This window comes from Pyxicephalus adspersus, chromosome 11 (genome assembly GCF_032062135.1).
Source record: "Pyxicephalus adspersus chromosome 11, UCB_Pads_2.0, whole genome shotgun sequence".
Classification (NCBI taxonomy): Eukaryota; Metazoa; Chordata; class Amphibia; order Anura; family Pyxicephalidae; genus Pyxicephalus; species Pyxicephalus adspersus.
The window spans coordinates 59,894,529-59,912,906 of NC_092868.1; the positions used below are offsets into that span (position 1 = coordinate 59,894,529).

At 42.9% G+C, this 18,378-nt stretch overlaps 1 protein-coding gene across 5 annotated transcripts in view; it reads right to left on the reverse strand.

The window, feature by feature from the left end:
- Nucleotides 1-18,378, reverse strand: part of ARHGAP32 (Rho GTPase activating protein 32) — a 111,697-nt gene that overhangs the window by 48,019 nt on the left and 45,300 nt on the right. For 3 of the 5 annotated variants that reach the window (XM_072427041.1, XM_072427040.1, XM_072427038.1), the window contains exons 1-4: nt 17,364-17,640; nt 11,553-11,661; nt 3,725-3,831; nt 3,250-3,334 (exon numbers count right to left, since the gene is read on the reverse strand). In XM_072427041.1, the coding sequence (XP_072283142.1) occupies nt 3,250-3,334; nt 3,725-3,831; nt 11,553-11,661; nt 17,364-17,473 (411 nt within the window). In that variant the 5' untranslated portion in view covers nt 17,474-17,640. Of the gene's footprint in view, nt 1-3,249; nt 3,335-3,724; nt 3,832-11,552; nt 11,662-17,363; nt 17,642-18,378 lie in introns of those variants that run through there. The other 2 variants (XM_072427037.1, XM_072427039.1) reach the window with 2 other exon arrangements.

Sequence of the window (18,378 nt, forward strand, 5' to 3'; positions counted from 1 at the left end):
CCCCCCAGCACACTGCCGCTTGTTCTGCCATATTTCTTTTGGTTTATTCTCTTGAATCATCTCTGAGTTCTGTGTTGTCGGAGAAAATATATGACAGAAAACAACAAAGGAGGTTTCTGTGAACATTTGTTATACTTTACACAAGAAACATCCACTCTGTGTAAATCCAATGTGAGGAATATGTCAGAGATAGAAAGGATGGTATTCCAGGGATGGAGTAGCTTCCATCAGTTTCCACACATTTTCTGTTCACTGAATAATTTCCTAAACCTTTGTGTGTCTCCTGCCATGTGCTGGGACTATGGTAAGGGACTTATAGAAGTTCCCCGGTCATCTCTGGAGACTGCGGCTCCCTAGAAGAGTTAACAGAGCCGAGCACACTTAGTCAGCACAGCTTGACTTGATGCCGATGTTGGAGAATGAAGCTGGAATTCCCTGGCACACGGCACGGAAACCTTTTCACACTGAACGACTTCCCTTTCCTGAATAGAGAAGCGGGATCGGAGTCCTGCCACGCATCACAGAGGAAAATACAAACTATTATCACAACCATCAATATTTCTGTACAAAGGACTGACCACCAAGAACCACCAAGGACCCCGAAAACTCTCCAGATCTTTCCTGCCTATAATTTATTTTTATCATTGTAGATGAAAGTCTGATCTATGTAAATGGCAAAGGATATTCCTGCTGTGTGCACCCCACATCCCCGTCATCTAAGGGGAGGATCTACCGGCCATAAATTTCCACATTTCTGTAGCGTCATCTGCAGATCACATCTCACCGTACAAATTAGATTTCCCAAGAGATCAGCACGTTGTATGTGGGAGAGACAAACATTCAGATCTCCAGCTAGAACAAAAGGCTTCAATAAAAGAACTGGTGGAAGTCCTGCATCCTCTGTGTACCGACCCGAACCAAAAATCAAACCACAAATTATAAGCCAAGACAAGTCCAGCTTTCTATGGAATTCACCAACATCATAAAACAAGCACAAAAAACATTCCGACACACGACTGTCTATCCTGAGCCAAATCCTCCTGCACCCCCCAGACATTGCAGATCGCAGTCAGGGGGTTGGCCAATTACTGATTGCCATGCTATAGCAGTGACTGATGGCTGCGCCTCCCGCGATATATTAGCCACACAGACACAGCCTACATGAGAGTGGCAACTCCGCTCCCAATTCAGAAGCACTGCTGTATTGTTGTCATCCCACCACAGGAAACTGCATGAGGTAGACTTTAAAGTCAGGATCCACTGATATTGTGTGAATTTAGATGGTTAAGGTAAAACTTTGCAGACAGATTTATATAAATGCTGCAACACTTTTTTAGGAAACAAATCCTAATCACAAAACCATATCGGGACCACATGTAAATACGTATATAGGCACCGAGCACAGCACCATAGACAAGGATAGCAAGGATGGTGTCACCTCCCCACAGATCACACAATGATGCACAGAATCATCGATATCCCAATGTATGGGTGGCAGAGGATTGTCTCCACGCAGGGCCACTGGATGCCGCAGACCTTTTTATTAGAGATCAGCGTTCAAGCGTCCCCCACAGACCAGATCTTATCGAACCGTCTACTACTGGACCAGAGACATGGGAGGGATGAATTACAAACATCAATCTGCAGGCAGATCAATACTTCTGCAAACTTAATTACATCCACAAATAGCCAAACACCACTCGTCAGAGCTGAATACAAATGAGCGCCGCATTGCTTGCCTCGGAGTTATTGCAATGCGGACGTTCCTGGCTAAGAGATCCTGGATTCTGTACAACAAACATGTCCGGGACTGAAATGAATGTAAAATCATGTGACAGCGGGTTATATAGAGATGGCAGAACCATCAGGAAACAAATAATACAAATCGCTGTTACCTCCAATTCCCTGGGTGTGCCAGTATTGTTATAGGGCCCTCTAGTGGCCTCAACAGGTAACACTTCAAGGAAAGTTTCATTGCCTCAAAGATAAATACAAGTAATGGATAGCTGCGCAAAGCAATTATCCAACAACTGTCAGAATATGAGAACTGCGTTATTACATCAACATCTTGTGGGCCCGTGTAAAAGTGGTCCTGTGCTGCTGTGCCGGAGAATTGGAGAGCAAACGGACCAATCATTTGGTGTCCCAGTGAATCTGTGATGTATGAATAACACTGGAACCTCCTTTAAGGAAAACATGCTGACTTCTTCCATGGAAAATGTTATTTCTCTGGCTGCAATGCTGATACAAAACAAGTATGTAAACAAGGATTTCTGACATTTCTCTTTCACTTAAAGCATGCTTGTTCCAGGAATGCAGACTGCAGACATTTATCAGCTTGTATCTGACATCACAACACAGAAAGCAGAAAGAAACAGAGCACAATAGTTCCTTTACTTTTTAAATCTATTCCATCCAATTCCTTTATATTTATCACCAATGTCCGTACATCTAACAAAGTTCACAATTCATGCAATGAAGGCATCCAGCCAATCATTTGACCGTTGTAATACTGAGTCACCAGCGCCATCTGGTGGCAGATAAGTGAATTCCACTCCTAGGCTACATACACCTACCGGCCACTTCATTAGGTACACCCGCTCACCTGCTAAATGATGTATATATCTGATCAGCCAATCACAGCAAGTGAATGCATTTAGGCAAGTTTGGGTCACTTAGTACTAAGCAAGCATCAATTAAATGTCCCAGCCTCCCCCTAGTGATATTATTGGCTATGTCCAACATTTTAGGACCCCATCTTCTGCAGGATAACACACCGTGTCACAGAGCTCAAATCATCTCAGACCGGTTTCATGGCAATAAGGTCACCGGACACAGTCACCAGATGATCCCTATCTAATATGTGGCGGAACCTGAGAGTCCCACTATGGATGTGTAGCTGACAAATATCCCTAAGGAATGTTTCCAGGACTGGTTGTATCTGTGCCGGGTAAAATGACGGCATGAAAGGGGGATCCGGTACTAGCGAGGTGTACCTAATAATGTGGCCGGGGAGTGTACATTATCTGTCGGCCATCACTCATCAGACGGAGATTGCCTGGATTTCAGCACACATTGGCCAATCATAGTAATAGCACACAGGTCAGATCTCATTATTATGATTGTGTATTACCTTCGGCAGCCCTGTACAAAGAATGACAGCGAGTCCCAGCGGAATCATATTTATACATTTATATCCTCTGCTAACTTATCACAAAGATTACAGAGAATATCGGAGGAATCGCTCACCTGGATGCTGCCAAAATCGACATTCTCATAGTGGAAGTGAGCGCACTCGGCCAGCTTCGGGAAATGGCCCTTTGTGAACGATAACCTGAGAATGGGGAAGAGAAAAGGAGTGAATGTGAATCCTCCAGCCACAGCAACATGTTCAGGTATTACACCCCCATAGGATGATTTATAATGGGGGGCATGGTGGTATTATTCATTGTCGTAATATTTGGGCCGCTCGGCATTCCCTGGGATCGGACATTACAGAAGGCAGACGGAGGGAAATATTTTATCTATTTTTCCTCATGCTGCCTTTTTGATGCAGGGTTTAATGAAGCGGAGGGGGGAGGGGATATATTTTGGGACACTGAATAAGCGGGCTGTGCATGGAGTGGAAGGTCAGCTATGAGGTTCCACGGGCGTTAGATTTGTGAACGGAACCCATTGTTCTGATTTGCTGTGGTAAAAAACATGAACATAAAAGGAAACTTACTTTTTGACATTTTTGACCTTCATGCTGGCAGTGTTGCTACACGAGCGCATCGGAAGTTCCACGGCTATGGGAAGTTCTCCGGGAACTGGAATATCTGCACCCCGGGCCTGCCAGAGAGAAACACAACATTACTTACACCGATCTTCATATGATGAATTATTAGACATCTGCTGGAGGACTCAATAATCCCGAATTATCACCGGGGGGGTGACAGATAGAGCCGACTGCTTTCACCTTTCCCGACCTCTAACTGCCGCTGGACAAATCCCCGGATCAGCTTTCTGCTTTCTCATATCTGTAAGTAATCTTTTCTATTGTGTGCCATCATCCAGTATGGGGGAATTCTATATCATTGTCCCAGATCTGACAGGAAAAAAAAAGCATTTTCACAGCCAGGATTTTCCCTGTGCAAAAACAGAATCATTCTGCATATAAGTCTAAATTATACCTGTCATATATGATCCTGCCAGTAACTCACTTCCTATGCCAGGGAGACAACTCACTCCTCTACTGTGTCTATAGAGAAATTCATTGTTGTCACCCAAACTTCAGGCAGGCTTTGTGGACGGATGGGACTAGTAATGTTCATTATAAAGCTCACAGGAAGTGACACGGCACAGCACTTACTGGTGGGATCAACAGGAATTATCTGTACTTGCTAAAAACATTCTTATTCTAAAACGGGAAAACTAATGTCACCGACCAATATCACCCCTTCCCACAGCCAGACATCTATCCACAGGCCATAAAATACTGACTGATATAGACAGACACAACCGAGACGAAAAGAAAATCTACAATGCCCCTCCATGTCTTTATGGGGACGATGATAGAAAATGACAATCTGAGCTGTAAAGGAATAAGAGGCAATTTATAAAACCAGTAAAAGTATAAATTGTGTTACTATCACTACAACTTCCTGTGCGTTTATTATACTATAAAAATATAAAAATTTATTATACTATAAAAATAAATGAAAGTGTAGCAGAGAATTGCAGTAATGCATGTGGATCCAGTAGATTCACTTTCATGCAGACATGATGGGTTTGATTTATTAAAGCTCTCCAAGGCTGGAAAGGATAGACTTTTATCAGTGAACCTGGAGGATCCAGCAAACCTGGAATGGATCTGGTTCAGAATTGAAAATATTTGCTAACAAATAGCAAAAGACTTTTTAAAAATCCATTCCAGGTTTGCTGATGAAAGTGTATCCCCTCCAGTCTTGGAAAGCTTTAATAAATCAATATGAGAAATGCATGGAGGAATGCCATGGGGCAGGAGAAGTGATTCTGCCACCAGAGGGCAGCAGTGTCCCATCAGCTCCATAGATGGACATGGAGAAAGGATTATATGATATTTTGCCATATTCTGAGTATTCCACATATTCCCTTCAATATACAGAACATGGAAACATGAGATTATTTCACATTGTAAATCTTGCTGCTTGATATAACCAGAAGCTGGGAGACTTGCTGACAATGTAATGTATGTAATGTAATTCCATAGACATGTAACTCCGTAGCATTCTCTCCGAGTCTGGTTACGTTAGGCCTTCCTTACAGATATAATAGCAGAATATTTAATAGAAGACATCCACTACCAGATGTAACCTGCTGCCTTTGCTTATCCATTTTTTACTTTCTAATTCTTAGGAACTCAATGAAAAGAAAGAATTGAGAGTGAAACAAAAGGCTGAGAATTAATGTTTAGTGAAAAGAATTCATTAAAGCTGAATAATGATGAGAAAACACCTGTAACCTGCTTGCTGCGGCTGAATATACAAAACCCAATGGTGCTGTATATGGCACAGGATTGTATTGTATACACATCAATGCCCGCCCTAAGGTTTGTTTTTCCAGGTGATCTCTGGTTGTATGATAACTAATGGAAGATCAGAGATAATTACTCCCAAATGACAGAACCTGCTAATTATGTCATGATAACACTCCCGGGGGGGGGGGGGGGGTTGGGAGTGTCTTGTTTCCATATTCCTAATTACAGGAAGGGAGGGGGGCGGCTGGTTGCTAGGAGAGAAATACAAAAGTAAGTTTCCCCCAACACACAAGGATCCGTGTGACATTCATTTGATCAGTTTGTAGTATTTCCGGCACCAGGTACAACCAGTCCCATGTCATCATTTATCCAGAGACCGGTCAGATGGAAGTCTGGCTTGGAAACCTGGAAGTCAGAGGCTGATTAGGGAATTAAGTGAAGACCTTATTGGCATCATTCTGGCTTCTAGATATCCTGATCAGTCCGGTCCTCACTGACCTCTGTGACTATAAACATTATGGAGACATTCAGCTTTAACAACAGAAAACAAAACAAAGCTTCTCCTCCCTCGTCTGAATAAATGTTCAGAATAATCAGTGACCGGACCCCAATGTCCGTGTGGTGATCCCAGAGGATCAGAATTACTTCTGGTTTTATTTGCTTGGATATATTGGTACACATTCGCACTTTGTTCCTCCCTAGATCATAGCTATGGATTACAATGAAGAACAATATTCATAGAAAGCCTTCATCTTGGGACCGGCACTGACAATATCTGCAATCTGACGCTGTGAACACAAGCAATATTGAAGCAGATCTGTGCTGTCATTATACAGGAAACTCAGAGCTGCTGGATCTCTCTATAGACATGTCTGATCCTCCATGGATCAGAGCCGTATGACAGGGCCTCTTTATTTCCAGCATGGCTGCTGTCAGTGGTCTTAGTGAAGCATTGCCATGCAAATCACAGAAATCCCCCCATAACACAACAACCCAACCAGGCAGAAAGAAATACAAAGATTTCTCAAGATTGTACAAGTTGCAGATACTTCTAACAAGACAAATCTCCCAGAATGCACATCGGCAACTTATAGGAAGAACAAAACAGAATCTTTTATCTACAAGCAAGGAGAAAAAGTGAAAAGAAAATTGATTTTAATTATTATGTCACCACTGAATATAAATACAAAATATTACAAATAACCCGAGCCGCATGATTGCAGCTTTAGTGTAACGCACTTCCCATGGTGCCGGATTGTCTGGGATGATCCTCGTGACCAGTTCCCACCTTTGGTAGGTATGTGAGGACCTACCTGGTCAGGTGTTACAGATTGGCTACCATTGGTCTATTCCACCAATGAAGGTTGCAATGAATGGTAAATGTTTTATATTGATGTGGGGAGCTGACAATTCTGTGAAATTATTTTATTATCAGTGGATTTGTAAATGAAGCATTTTAAGCTCTGCTGATGTCTGTTTATGTGAAATCATTCCTGTTCATTGCTGTACATTTCATGTTACTCTCATTCAGCATTTCCCCGGTATCGGAGGATTATATTATACAACCACAATGCTCCGCCATCATTTTCCAATAGGTTTAGGCTACAATTGGATCTTATTTGTAACCCAAAAAACAAAGCTACAAAAGGAGACACATAAGCATCAAGACGCCCAGATCCAAATGGTGTCCCCAGCAAGGCTCCAACTCTGCCGATTCCGGATCTCCCCGTGTACTGGATCCATACAGATGGTAAGTTGGTCATACTGAAGCAGATAAAGCCATTCACCATAAGGCCTGATTGCAGCTTGATTGCAAAAATTCGATGACACAGAAACTAAACCTTAAGTGATGTGCGGCTTTCATATTGTTCTGTTATGCGTCTGAATGTTCTATCCTGCAAGAATCGGAGGGAAGGGGATCCTCCATGTCCTTCTTGGCTCCCCGGTGTATTGCTGACAATTATCTGCACATTGGCCACTACAAGGAATTCTGGGTAAATATTGCATGGAACCTTTGTGGCTACGTGGCTGTGAGCTGTACAATCCTGCGACTGGTCATCTGGGACATATTTCATACATTACATCAGACAAACTTTCATACATTCTATCGTTATTTCACAGGAAATTTGTGGCTTTTGTTTGGTTCAGCTGAGCAGTCCGGTCTGCATTCTACAATGAAAATCTTCCTAGGCCAGAAATATTAAAACTAAATTCCTGCAAACCGACATTCCATGAGGCAAAGAATCATTCCAGGTTCCAGATGATATTTTATATCTGTAGACTTCTAGACTAATCACGTATGTACGGTACAACACGCATGGCTTCCTCCTCCTGATCCCACTGACACTCCGACACAGACAGGACGGGAGAACACGGGAAGTCGGAGGACAATTACAGACTGGGAATAAATGGTTCCATCAAATCGATTGATTGCTATAATAGAAAAGTGAGCTATAGCCATGTAAGTGATTGAAGAGTCTACCACTGCACACATCTGACATGAAAACATGGCGGAGGTCAGGAAACAAAACCGTCCGGAACTTTAAAATGAATTCCGCACCTTCTGATGGCTCTCACACAACTAAGGAAAATATCTCCTCCGCCATGATCTTTTCTCTGCTTCATCACTTAAATGTTTACATTACAATCCTCCTCATATTCTCCACATACACAACAATAAAATACACAGACGCCTTTCATCAGCCCCATAATCTCTCCATGATGCCAATAAATCTTCACTTACTCTAAACTCAACACATGTAAAATGTTTTATCAGCCTGCAAACGAGGAATCTCCCTGAAACACCCCAATAAAGTACTGAGAGTGAGAAAACCCAAATTACAGCAACAAAGCATGGAAGGAAAATTACTGCCAACGCCAGGAGCGCCTCTCATCCATACAGACCATACAAGACAATTCTCCACTCATCATACAATCCTATTACACCCCCAACATGGCCGACCACCCGACACCATCGTCATACAATTCTATTACACCCCATACATAGAACACTACAACCCCCAACATGGCCGACCACCGGACACCATCGTCATACAATTCTATTACACCCATACATAGAACACTACAACCCCCAACATGGCCGACCACCGGACACCATCGTCATACAATTCTATTACACTTTATTAGCCATTTTGTGTCGGGGGGAGAGGCATACAAATCAGACCAGAAATCTGGGAATGGAAGGTAATGATGTGAGGAACAGCTCTGGGTTTTTGGTTACATTTGCAGCCCCTCATTACCGTACTGCTGCCTATACAGAAAACACAAATTCACAGCAGTGCAATCTGGAAATTTCTGTCACAGAGATGAAGTGTACAGCAATGACAGCCGGAAAAAATAAAATAAAAAAATCCACAGGCCTTTATCAGGAAGATAAGAGACCGGCAGGAAGTGAGACGCATGCAAATCCCCCGAGCTGGAACAATATATGAGCCGGCGTGTCGACCATAACAATCCATCCCAACACAAACTCACAACTGTGCCAGAAATACAGAGAGATGTCTAAACACCGACAAAACGGAGAGACACCTCCCCTAATAATTACCTGGGGTCCAGAAATGTCTGGGCCGTTTATTTGTATCTAATCTCTTCCTTCATTTCATTGATTGCTATCACTCCGGATCAATGTGCGATGGAATAGACAATGGGTTTTCCTTCAGGAGACATCAGAGGACTTTTTATGTTTATTTAATACCAAACTAATGTATATTTATTATGTACTACTATAATAAATATCTTTTATATATTAAATATTTCATACATGGCACATTAATGACGTTATATATGCAGAGAATGCTATGTTGGTGAATCCAGCACTTTTCACTTGAACCTTAATGGGTGAATTCTGTTCTCAACTTATAAACTTAAAAAGCAGCAGATCAACATTCAGCCAACTATTCCCAGCATATGAATATCCGTCTCTAGCATGCGACAAGTGGTGAATATGTCATATTCATCTGCAATGTATTACATTTACCAGACTATGGAATGAAAAATGTTGCTTTTGAGCCTGAACACAATATTTTTGTTACAACATTTCTATCTATTCCCTTTAATAAGGGTCTCGCATGACCATAGGTGATGTCACCGAGTCCAGATACAAAAGCGGCAGTCCTGCCCAACCATTATATATTGCCATGATTGCAGGTAAGGTAAAGGTAGATCACCTGTGCTTCATGCCGCACGATGTCTGTTCTAAATCTGCAGTCTGAAAGCCTCACAATCACAACAACGCTCCCTTTTCCTGATATCAGTGTGTGAAAATAATCAATTTAATTTACACAAAAGAGTCTGATGCAAGGATCAGAACAGAAAGAATTCCAATCACTGGACAACAAAATACATTTCTACCGACCTAATACCGGGACAGGAAATGATAGGGCCGCATCCTGAGACGTGAATGGATAGGAATGAATAAACCGCAGCCAGGGATATGGAACTAATACCTAACACATCACCGGCAGAGCCCCAGTCCGGGGTCACTCAGAGTATTTCAGGTAAATGCCCCTTCACTGCCAAAATAAAATGTCATTTCCTCAGCAAGCTGCAATTATCTGAACTATTTCCTTACAGCCATCATTTTACATTATTGCCCCACAAGGAATTCATTCCACAACCCAGACTGCAGACTCCAAAATAAAGAGATATCACTGGAATGTCACTACAGATGAGCTCTGATACAACAATAAACCTCCAGAAAACAAAATTCAAATAGAAGGAAGTCTTAGAGCAACAGGTCGCTTTACAATGAGACATCACATAAATCCTCAACTGCCCCCATAATAAACTGAGGGCTGCAGATAACTAAGCGACAATCACAATGTACATAGTGTCTGTGCTTGCAGGAAATATGGCTGAGCAAATAGAAATGCCAACACTGACCTTATTTAATTTGCTTCCTTTTGCTTTATAGATGATACCAATCAATGTGTTTGTTATAATTGTTTGATAAGTGCAGCCTGGTAATCATTGTCCTGTGTACACTTCCTGTGATATCCAGAGGAAAGTCATCATCTCTCCCAGGAGCAGAAAGGTTTAAAGAGGAACCAAACTCAAAACTGCCAAAAAAAAAAAAATACACTTACCTTCAATCCCACAGAGCAGTCCGATCCATCCGGGGGTGTCCTGTATCTGGTCCCACCATATGTCCCGAAACCGGCGCTCCTTGAACCGCCATCTTCTCCTCTTCTTCCTGGTTCTTCATCCTACGTCACCTGACCCAGGCACGAGATCTGGTGACGTAGGATGAAAAAAAAAATTGCCGATCTCACTGCGCATGTGTCAGGTCAGCAAATTTTTCTATTCGCGCGAGAAAAGCTTCTTCTGCGCATGCCTGAGATGCATGAACAGAAGGAGCACCCAAGAGCCTCCCGGGATATAAATCACATTTCATTCATCCCAACAAAGCTCATTGTGTGTGTGTGTATATATATATTATATTATATATATTATTAATAAATATATATCTATATACACACAGCCCCCAAGGTTACAGTTACATGTCAAATCAAACTAAATTCAAGCTCTTGTGCTTTGCCTTCAAATCTCTCCACATTTCTTGCCCCAGTTACCTTGCCCTGATAGTAAAATCCTCCCCATCCTCTCTCTCCGCTCCTCCAATGACCTACTAATGACTTCCTCACTCATAACCTCATCACACGCACGGCTCCAAGACTTTTCTAGAGCTGCCCCGACTCTCCGGAATGGTCTCCTCGTCCTATTCAGAACCCAACGCTTCCCCCTCACCTACCCGTCTTCTTCTGTCTGCTAAACCCTCACTACTTCCCCACCATTCCATATCCCCCTCCCATTGTGTGATACTTCCCCCACCTCCTAGATTGTAAGCTCTTCAGGGCAGGGTCCTCTCCTCCTCCTGTATCACTGTCTGTATTAATCTGTCATTTGGAACCCCTATGTAATGTACAGTGCTACGTAATATGTTGGTGCTATAAAAATGCTGTTTAAAAAAAAATAATAATGTCTTACAAACACAGTGCATCAACCTTGCATCATTCGGTGTATGGAGGAGACTCACCATAGCGCTGATTGTTTCCTCCCAGTCCGGCCTCTCCCGGGGGTGAATACTACGTGGCAGCTCTGGAACAAAGTCATCTTCTTCCATATGCAGCGAGGACTTCATTATTCTATAACATAGCAGATACAAAGTAAAATTTTAGTTCACTGATAATTTACTTAGATTATTGTTCAATATTAGATTCTTTATCCTTGTGTATTCAGTAATACAAAACGTGTAAAAACTTAGAACAACCAATCAGAAACAAGCTTGCATTATACCGTCATTGGTTTGCTATAGATCCTTTAAAACAAAAAAAAAGTTTTCTTCACATCCAGGTTTCCTTTATTTTCTCTTTTCAACCTAACAAATGGTAAAAATTTGGATAAAGATTTATTACCAAATAACACACACAATCATCCAAAAGGAGGGTCAACTCAAAAAAGGGGGCTTGGATATGAAAGAAAGTCCCTCCAAATCAAGGTCTGAAGGTTCCAGTCTATGCCTATTCACACAGATCCTATCCATATTCACCCACAGCCGTCCCTTGCTCTATGCACTGTCCAGTCAGTTTAATAAGCAGTTGCAGGTAAGTGGTCTGTGGAATTCTGGCTCTGTTGTGTCCAGTTGGGTTGCAGATCAAACAGCTCATTATATGAAGGTCATTAATGTCTGCATAACAAATAGCAGATCTCTGGATGTAAATGAGACAACACAAGCATGTCAGAATGTTTAATATGACAACAACAGCCGGGACTACAGATCAATCCTCCACCTTTACCTGAACAGAATAAGAAACCAGGAAATGCCGAGAACAGAAAAGGCTTCAGAGCTAAAAGAAGAAATAGATCTAAATACCGGCGGTAATTGGCACAAACAAATATAATAAACATTTTATTTATATCATTAAATACTCCGTCTTTGTAATTCATACAAAGCTGCCCGCCTGGCTTAGTAATGGAAATCTGTTCTGTCCTGTAAGCTGATAGAACTCGGCCCTGCCATCCACTCCATCAGATTCTTATACCTATACAGGGTGAAATACCTATAGGGTTCTACTCAGTCTATACAATAATTTAATCTACAGCAATCCAGAAATGAAGTTATTGGGGTTGTAACAATGTGTATAACACAGCCGGGGGTCCTAACAACAATCAGCTTTATTTATATATAAAAGGAACACAAAACTGCTGTATGCAGAGGTAACATGTAGAATGACAAGATTCCAAATTGTGTCCCAGCAGTAAAGTGTCGGAAACATCCGCAGACCAAGGGCCCAACGACTACAAACTTACTGACTCGAGGACACATGAAATGGATGAGAAGAACCGATATCTGCTACAGAACCAACATTCTGTTCCTAAACAAAAAACAGCAGGAAACATTGTTTAGATATTTGTATTTCCCAAAAAAAAAATAGTCATTTCGCCCTTAGTAAATAAGCTTGTTGGGGCAAACTGGAGTTCCACCAATGTCCCAGGACTTGTCAGACTGGCAGACAGACCCCAAATGGGCCAATATTTCCAAATATTAGCCATGACTGTGCTGCACATAGCCGTGTAGAAAGCAGAGCCATGAGGGGGACCCAGTAGGCCATCTCACTACAGGATGTCCACAGAAATCTACAGGAAGGGGCGGAGACAAGACCAGTGGCCCTGCAAAAGAGGAGAGAGCAGCAGTGACCGGTCTGTAATACAGAAGCACAGGAGTTGTTTCATACTGGAATATTGCACAGATCCGGAAATCATACAAATGAAACCAAGACTCAAGGATAAATACACATGACTCTTTTACTTACACAATATTCGTTTAGTTTGTGTTTCTGCAATGAGTCAACAAAAGGATGAATAGAAATGATAGCTCTCCCTTGCAATAATGCTGCATGTGGCCTCACATTGAGAAATGCAAAGGGTGAATGTGGACAGTAGGGAATACACTGCCGCTGTTACAGCAATTTCCATGTGCAAAGGACCAGATTAGGTTTACTTAAGTGACAGTATACAGGCAGAGAATACAGCTTGGAGCTCTTTGTTATTGGGGCTGAATGGACTTAGTACATAAGGCCTAGATTCCACACTCTCCCCCACAGATTCCGCCTGTATTGTGTGTGAACAAGGCTGCATTGTTGGCGATATGGTGACCGCATGCGATATCGCAGCCCTCTGTCCTCCTCACGCTCATCTGTCCGGTACATTCCCTGTAAGTCCGAGAAGCCGCGGTGGGAAATATTGGGGTTCACGCCAAACATAAACTGCCCAACTTCACACCTATCCAATGTTGGATGGAATTGACAGAAACACATGACAGATATCTGTTATTTCATTGGCTAGAAACACTATCCAGGTCACTATCTGCATGGAGTTTGCAGGTTATCCCCATGTTTTTGTGGGTTTCCCACCAAATCCTAAAAACATGCAGTTAGGTTAATTGACTTCCTCCAAAATTAACCTTGGACCATGTTAAAGATATATGTTTATGGGGGACATTAGATTGTGAGCTTCTATGGGCTTTGTACAGCGCTGTGTAATATGTGGGTGCTATATAAGTACTGGATAACAACAAAACTTATGGGCAGAAATTTCACCATTTATTGGGAACTCCAGTCTCGCTTTGGTTGCACAGGAATCTGTGACCAGGATCTGACATCACTAGAATACAACAAGATTTGTAGTGTCCTCTGTAGTTCTTTGTCATGCTAATCACACAGACCAAAGGAAAGTGGTTTTTCCTGATTCAACCTTACACAGCCGTGGCATTCTGATGAGGAGACGTCACAAGATCCACAATGCAAACCTTTCCCCCGTTTCCTGACTGAGGAAGGCTTAGACCATAAAATGAATCATAAACGATGACTTTATATATATGTGGTCAGTGTGTGATGTCAGCACATGGGAGAGTTCTTCTTTCATGTCACTTATACTATAAATTTGATTATATTCCCTGATAAACAATTTCTCTCCACCAGCGTTCCTAACAAAGGTCGCGCCATCGGTCACAACAAATCCGCTAATAATGGACTGCTTAGTATAGGAGAAGATCCTTTATAACTGATAAAGTCCAATCTTCCTGGATATTAGTGCATGGATTCCTATTATTCAGCTCATAGCTCCGTCTTGCAGTAGAGATGACCCCGGATATTTGAGATTTGGGGCCTCGGCTGACACAGAACTGCACACAGGGACCCGGGCCAGCGGAGGCCTACATGTTTCTGTATGATTACTACAGAATTACAAATACTCAGCCAAGGATAAATATAAAATAAATTCAGGAATCAGTGTCAATGTGCCATGGCATTCATCTATCCCCAATGGAGTTTGCCAATTGCCATAATGATAGAAGAGAATCCACATTATAAAACTTGAAGCATCAATGTCTTGGCCCTCATGGGCTGCTTTTACTTTGACCCATTCTGAATGTGGACAGCAATGATTTGTTAGTAAATATTGATTGAAAGTACAAGATTTGTGCCATGCTCATGATTGATTGAACAAATCACCTCAGCCATGAAAAAAAGGGAAGATAACTGTACACGAGTCTTATTATTATTATTATTATACAGTATTTATATAGCGCCATCATATTACGCAGCGCTGTACAGAGTCCATAGTCGTGTCACTAACTGTCCCTCAAAGGAGCTCACAATCTAATGTCCCTACCATAGTCATATGTCATTAATGTAGTCTAAGGTCAATTTAGGGGGAAGCCAATTAACCTAACTGCTTGTTTTTGGGATGTGGGAGGAAACCGGAGTACCCGGAGGTAACCCACGCAGACACGGGGAGAACCTGCAAACTCCATGCAGATAATGTCCTGGCTGGGATTCGAACCTAGGACCCAGCACTGCAAAGGCCGGAGTGTTAACCCCTGAGCCACCGTGCCTCATCAGTTACTTCAGCAATTCGATCGGACTCCTCGGCCACAAACTCGGCAGATTTGTATTTGTAAAGCTTTACATGATAACAACACAAGACCAAAAAGTATAAAGAACACAGAAGGTGCACCAGCACAGGAGATTTATCAATGTAATAATAGCAATATAAAACTATAAAGCACCGGAGAAAGAGTGCAGAGAGCTATGATAAAGTAATCTGCTTCAATAGAGCAATATACCCCCAGATTCCATGAGCATTTCATAGCTTTACCGGACTACACAGCATTGCCCCCCTGACGGTTCACCGTGTTATCTTCGTCAAACCTTGGTGTTTTAATTACAATTCAGTGCTCAATCCAGGAATTTTTTGAGCCGGGTACTGAAAAGTGCTGGGTGGTGCGCCCAGCTAAAAGAGGCCGGGGAGAACACTGCAATTATTACCTTGATAGGAGCACTCTGGTGGCACAGACTTATGGTACAATGTAACATTCTGGATTCTGACAAGTCTTCCCTACACACTCCAAGAAAGACTGAGGATTCTCTAAGGAAATGATTGTCTGTGGCTGGAATTACTGCTACTTATAGGGATGGTGACCATTTTTATCATATATATACACCAGCAATGATGTTATTAGGAGACTTTGCCAATTTCTATCCTCCCTCGGACTGGGTCCATCTTTTCTCAGCTCATACCTGTCCTCCATCAGCCTGACTTTCTTTACCTCATATCAATCCTTCCTCCCATGTGTGGTTTAGGACATCCCACCATTAGCCTGTGTCCCCATCATCCGCCGGCCCGTGTCTCAATCACCCCTCGGCTCTGTCCTCCCCTCGGCCCAGCTCATGTGTTCTGCAGTTGCCATCAGGTGATTGCTGTGCTGTCAGCACCTCTAGGAGGGCGTAGGTACCCAGTACACCTATACAGAATCAGCTGATTTGTTGCAGTAAAACATTCAGATTGTGTACATGCGGGGACATGCAGTACAGCTTGTTACAAATGTGTATAATTAGAGGCTCCTGCGTTGTCTCCATATATTATTAGTCATAATAAATGACTGAGGGTACAACTCCCCCAGACACATGGGCTGTAAACATTATCGTACCCCTTCCACCCATCACCCAAATTTCCAATTCTGACCTTTTCACACTTATGAATGACAACAAATCATGGCAAAGTTAGACTAATACCAACTAACAGACTACTACTACTAATAATAATAATAATAATATTAATACAAACAATTCAGCTGGTCTCTCACTTATTTCAGCCCTTTGTAATATTGCTAGGGGAAGTACATGTGCTCTGAATTCTGAGATTTGACTGACTGTCTCCTGAATTCTAGGAACACCTCTAGTATATGGAGTACATATCAAAAGTCAAAATGCAATTTAAACTGTGAAGGCAAAACAGGTCAAAATGTTTTCTAGAGCAATAAAATATGTAACCTGGAAATGTTTCTATGATGAGAAGCAGGGGATGGCAGTCTGCTGATGGCAATGATCATGCTACTTCCATATGGCACTGCCAGGCTTTATACCCCTGCAATGTGCACAGCCTGGATGCAGAGGATCTGGTACCCTGGCACACACAATCCTGACATTGTGAATGGAAATGACAGCTGTGCTGCAGAGACACCTGCAGTATGGTATACAGCACAAGCCCTCTGCTTCCTGCCTGATTCACACATGGGGAGGAGAAGGGTTAATGGTGACCTTTCAGCACTCTATAGCCCAGGTGTTCTATTTTACACAATGCATAGAAATAACTGGGTAAACAAGGGGGGACCCAGGCCAGCAGAGTATAATGTATGCATGCCTCTTCTCCTCCCCCAAACTACTCAATTCCCACAGACAGGAATGCAAACAGCAAACAATGAGCATGCAGCCTGTGCGCTCCATAGACTGCCATACAAAGCACATCCACAGTACAAAGCCCAGGACACAAAAAATGAATGACTGACCTTCCCAGTTCCTCCAGATTGTTCCCTGATGCCATCCTGGCTGCAGAGGAAGGTGCTGCGTGGAGACTGGGGAAAGCAGCAGCTAGCACAGCCTCAGTCCCTCCCTCCATGACTGCAGAGACAGGCGGTGGGTGCTCTCCAAGTCTCTATACTGAGGTGCACTAACCACCTGGGCTCCTCATCATCATCAGCACAGGATTCTGCTGTATTCACACCCTGTCCAGGTAGAAGGAACACATTACAGACACAGCTACTGTACTGCAAGCCCTGACCCTGCAACTCTGCCACAAGACAATCCTTTCAGCTGTTCAGCAATGGGAGGGGAAGCCATAAGGCAGGGAGGAGGGCTTGGCTTCTCAGGGCACATTGTTCTCTTATTTCAACTTGTGTGAGCTTCAAAGCATTGATAGAGCCCCAGACACACAGGGCCCATGGAGAGAGCAAGGCATGGACAGCTGTGATGGTGCTGCAAGCCCAGGGATTCTCCATCAGCCTGAATAATAATGTGCCCAGATCTGAAAGCAGAAGGCAACCGAAGCCCAGAACTGGGTCACCCTAATGCTGCCATACAGACTTTGTGTTGTATGTGAAAGGGCGACATGATAACATAAGGGGAACATAATAGGAGAGACCGCCATATCCTAAATCCATACAGAAGCACGGATTTGTATTACTGGCACTGCCCTCTGTGCCATCTATCACCCCCAATATTACTGGCACTGCCCCCGTCCCCATCTATCACCCCCAATATTACTGGCACTGCCCCCCGTCCCCATCTATCACCCCCAATATTACTGGCACTGCCCTCTGTGCCATCTATCACCCCCAATATTACTGGCATTGCCCTGAGTGTCTATATATCACCCCCAATATTACTGGCACTGCCCCCCGTCCCCATCTATCACCCCCAATATTACTGACACTGCCCTGTGTGCCATCTATCACCCCCAATATTACTGGCACTGCCCTGTGTGCCATCTATCACCCCCAATATTACTGGCACTGCCCTGTGTGT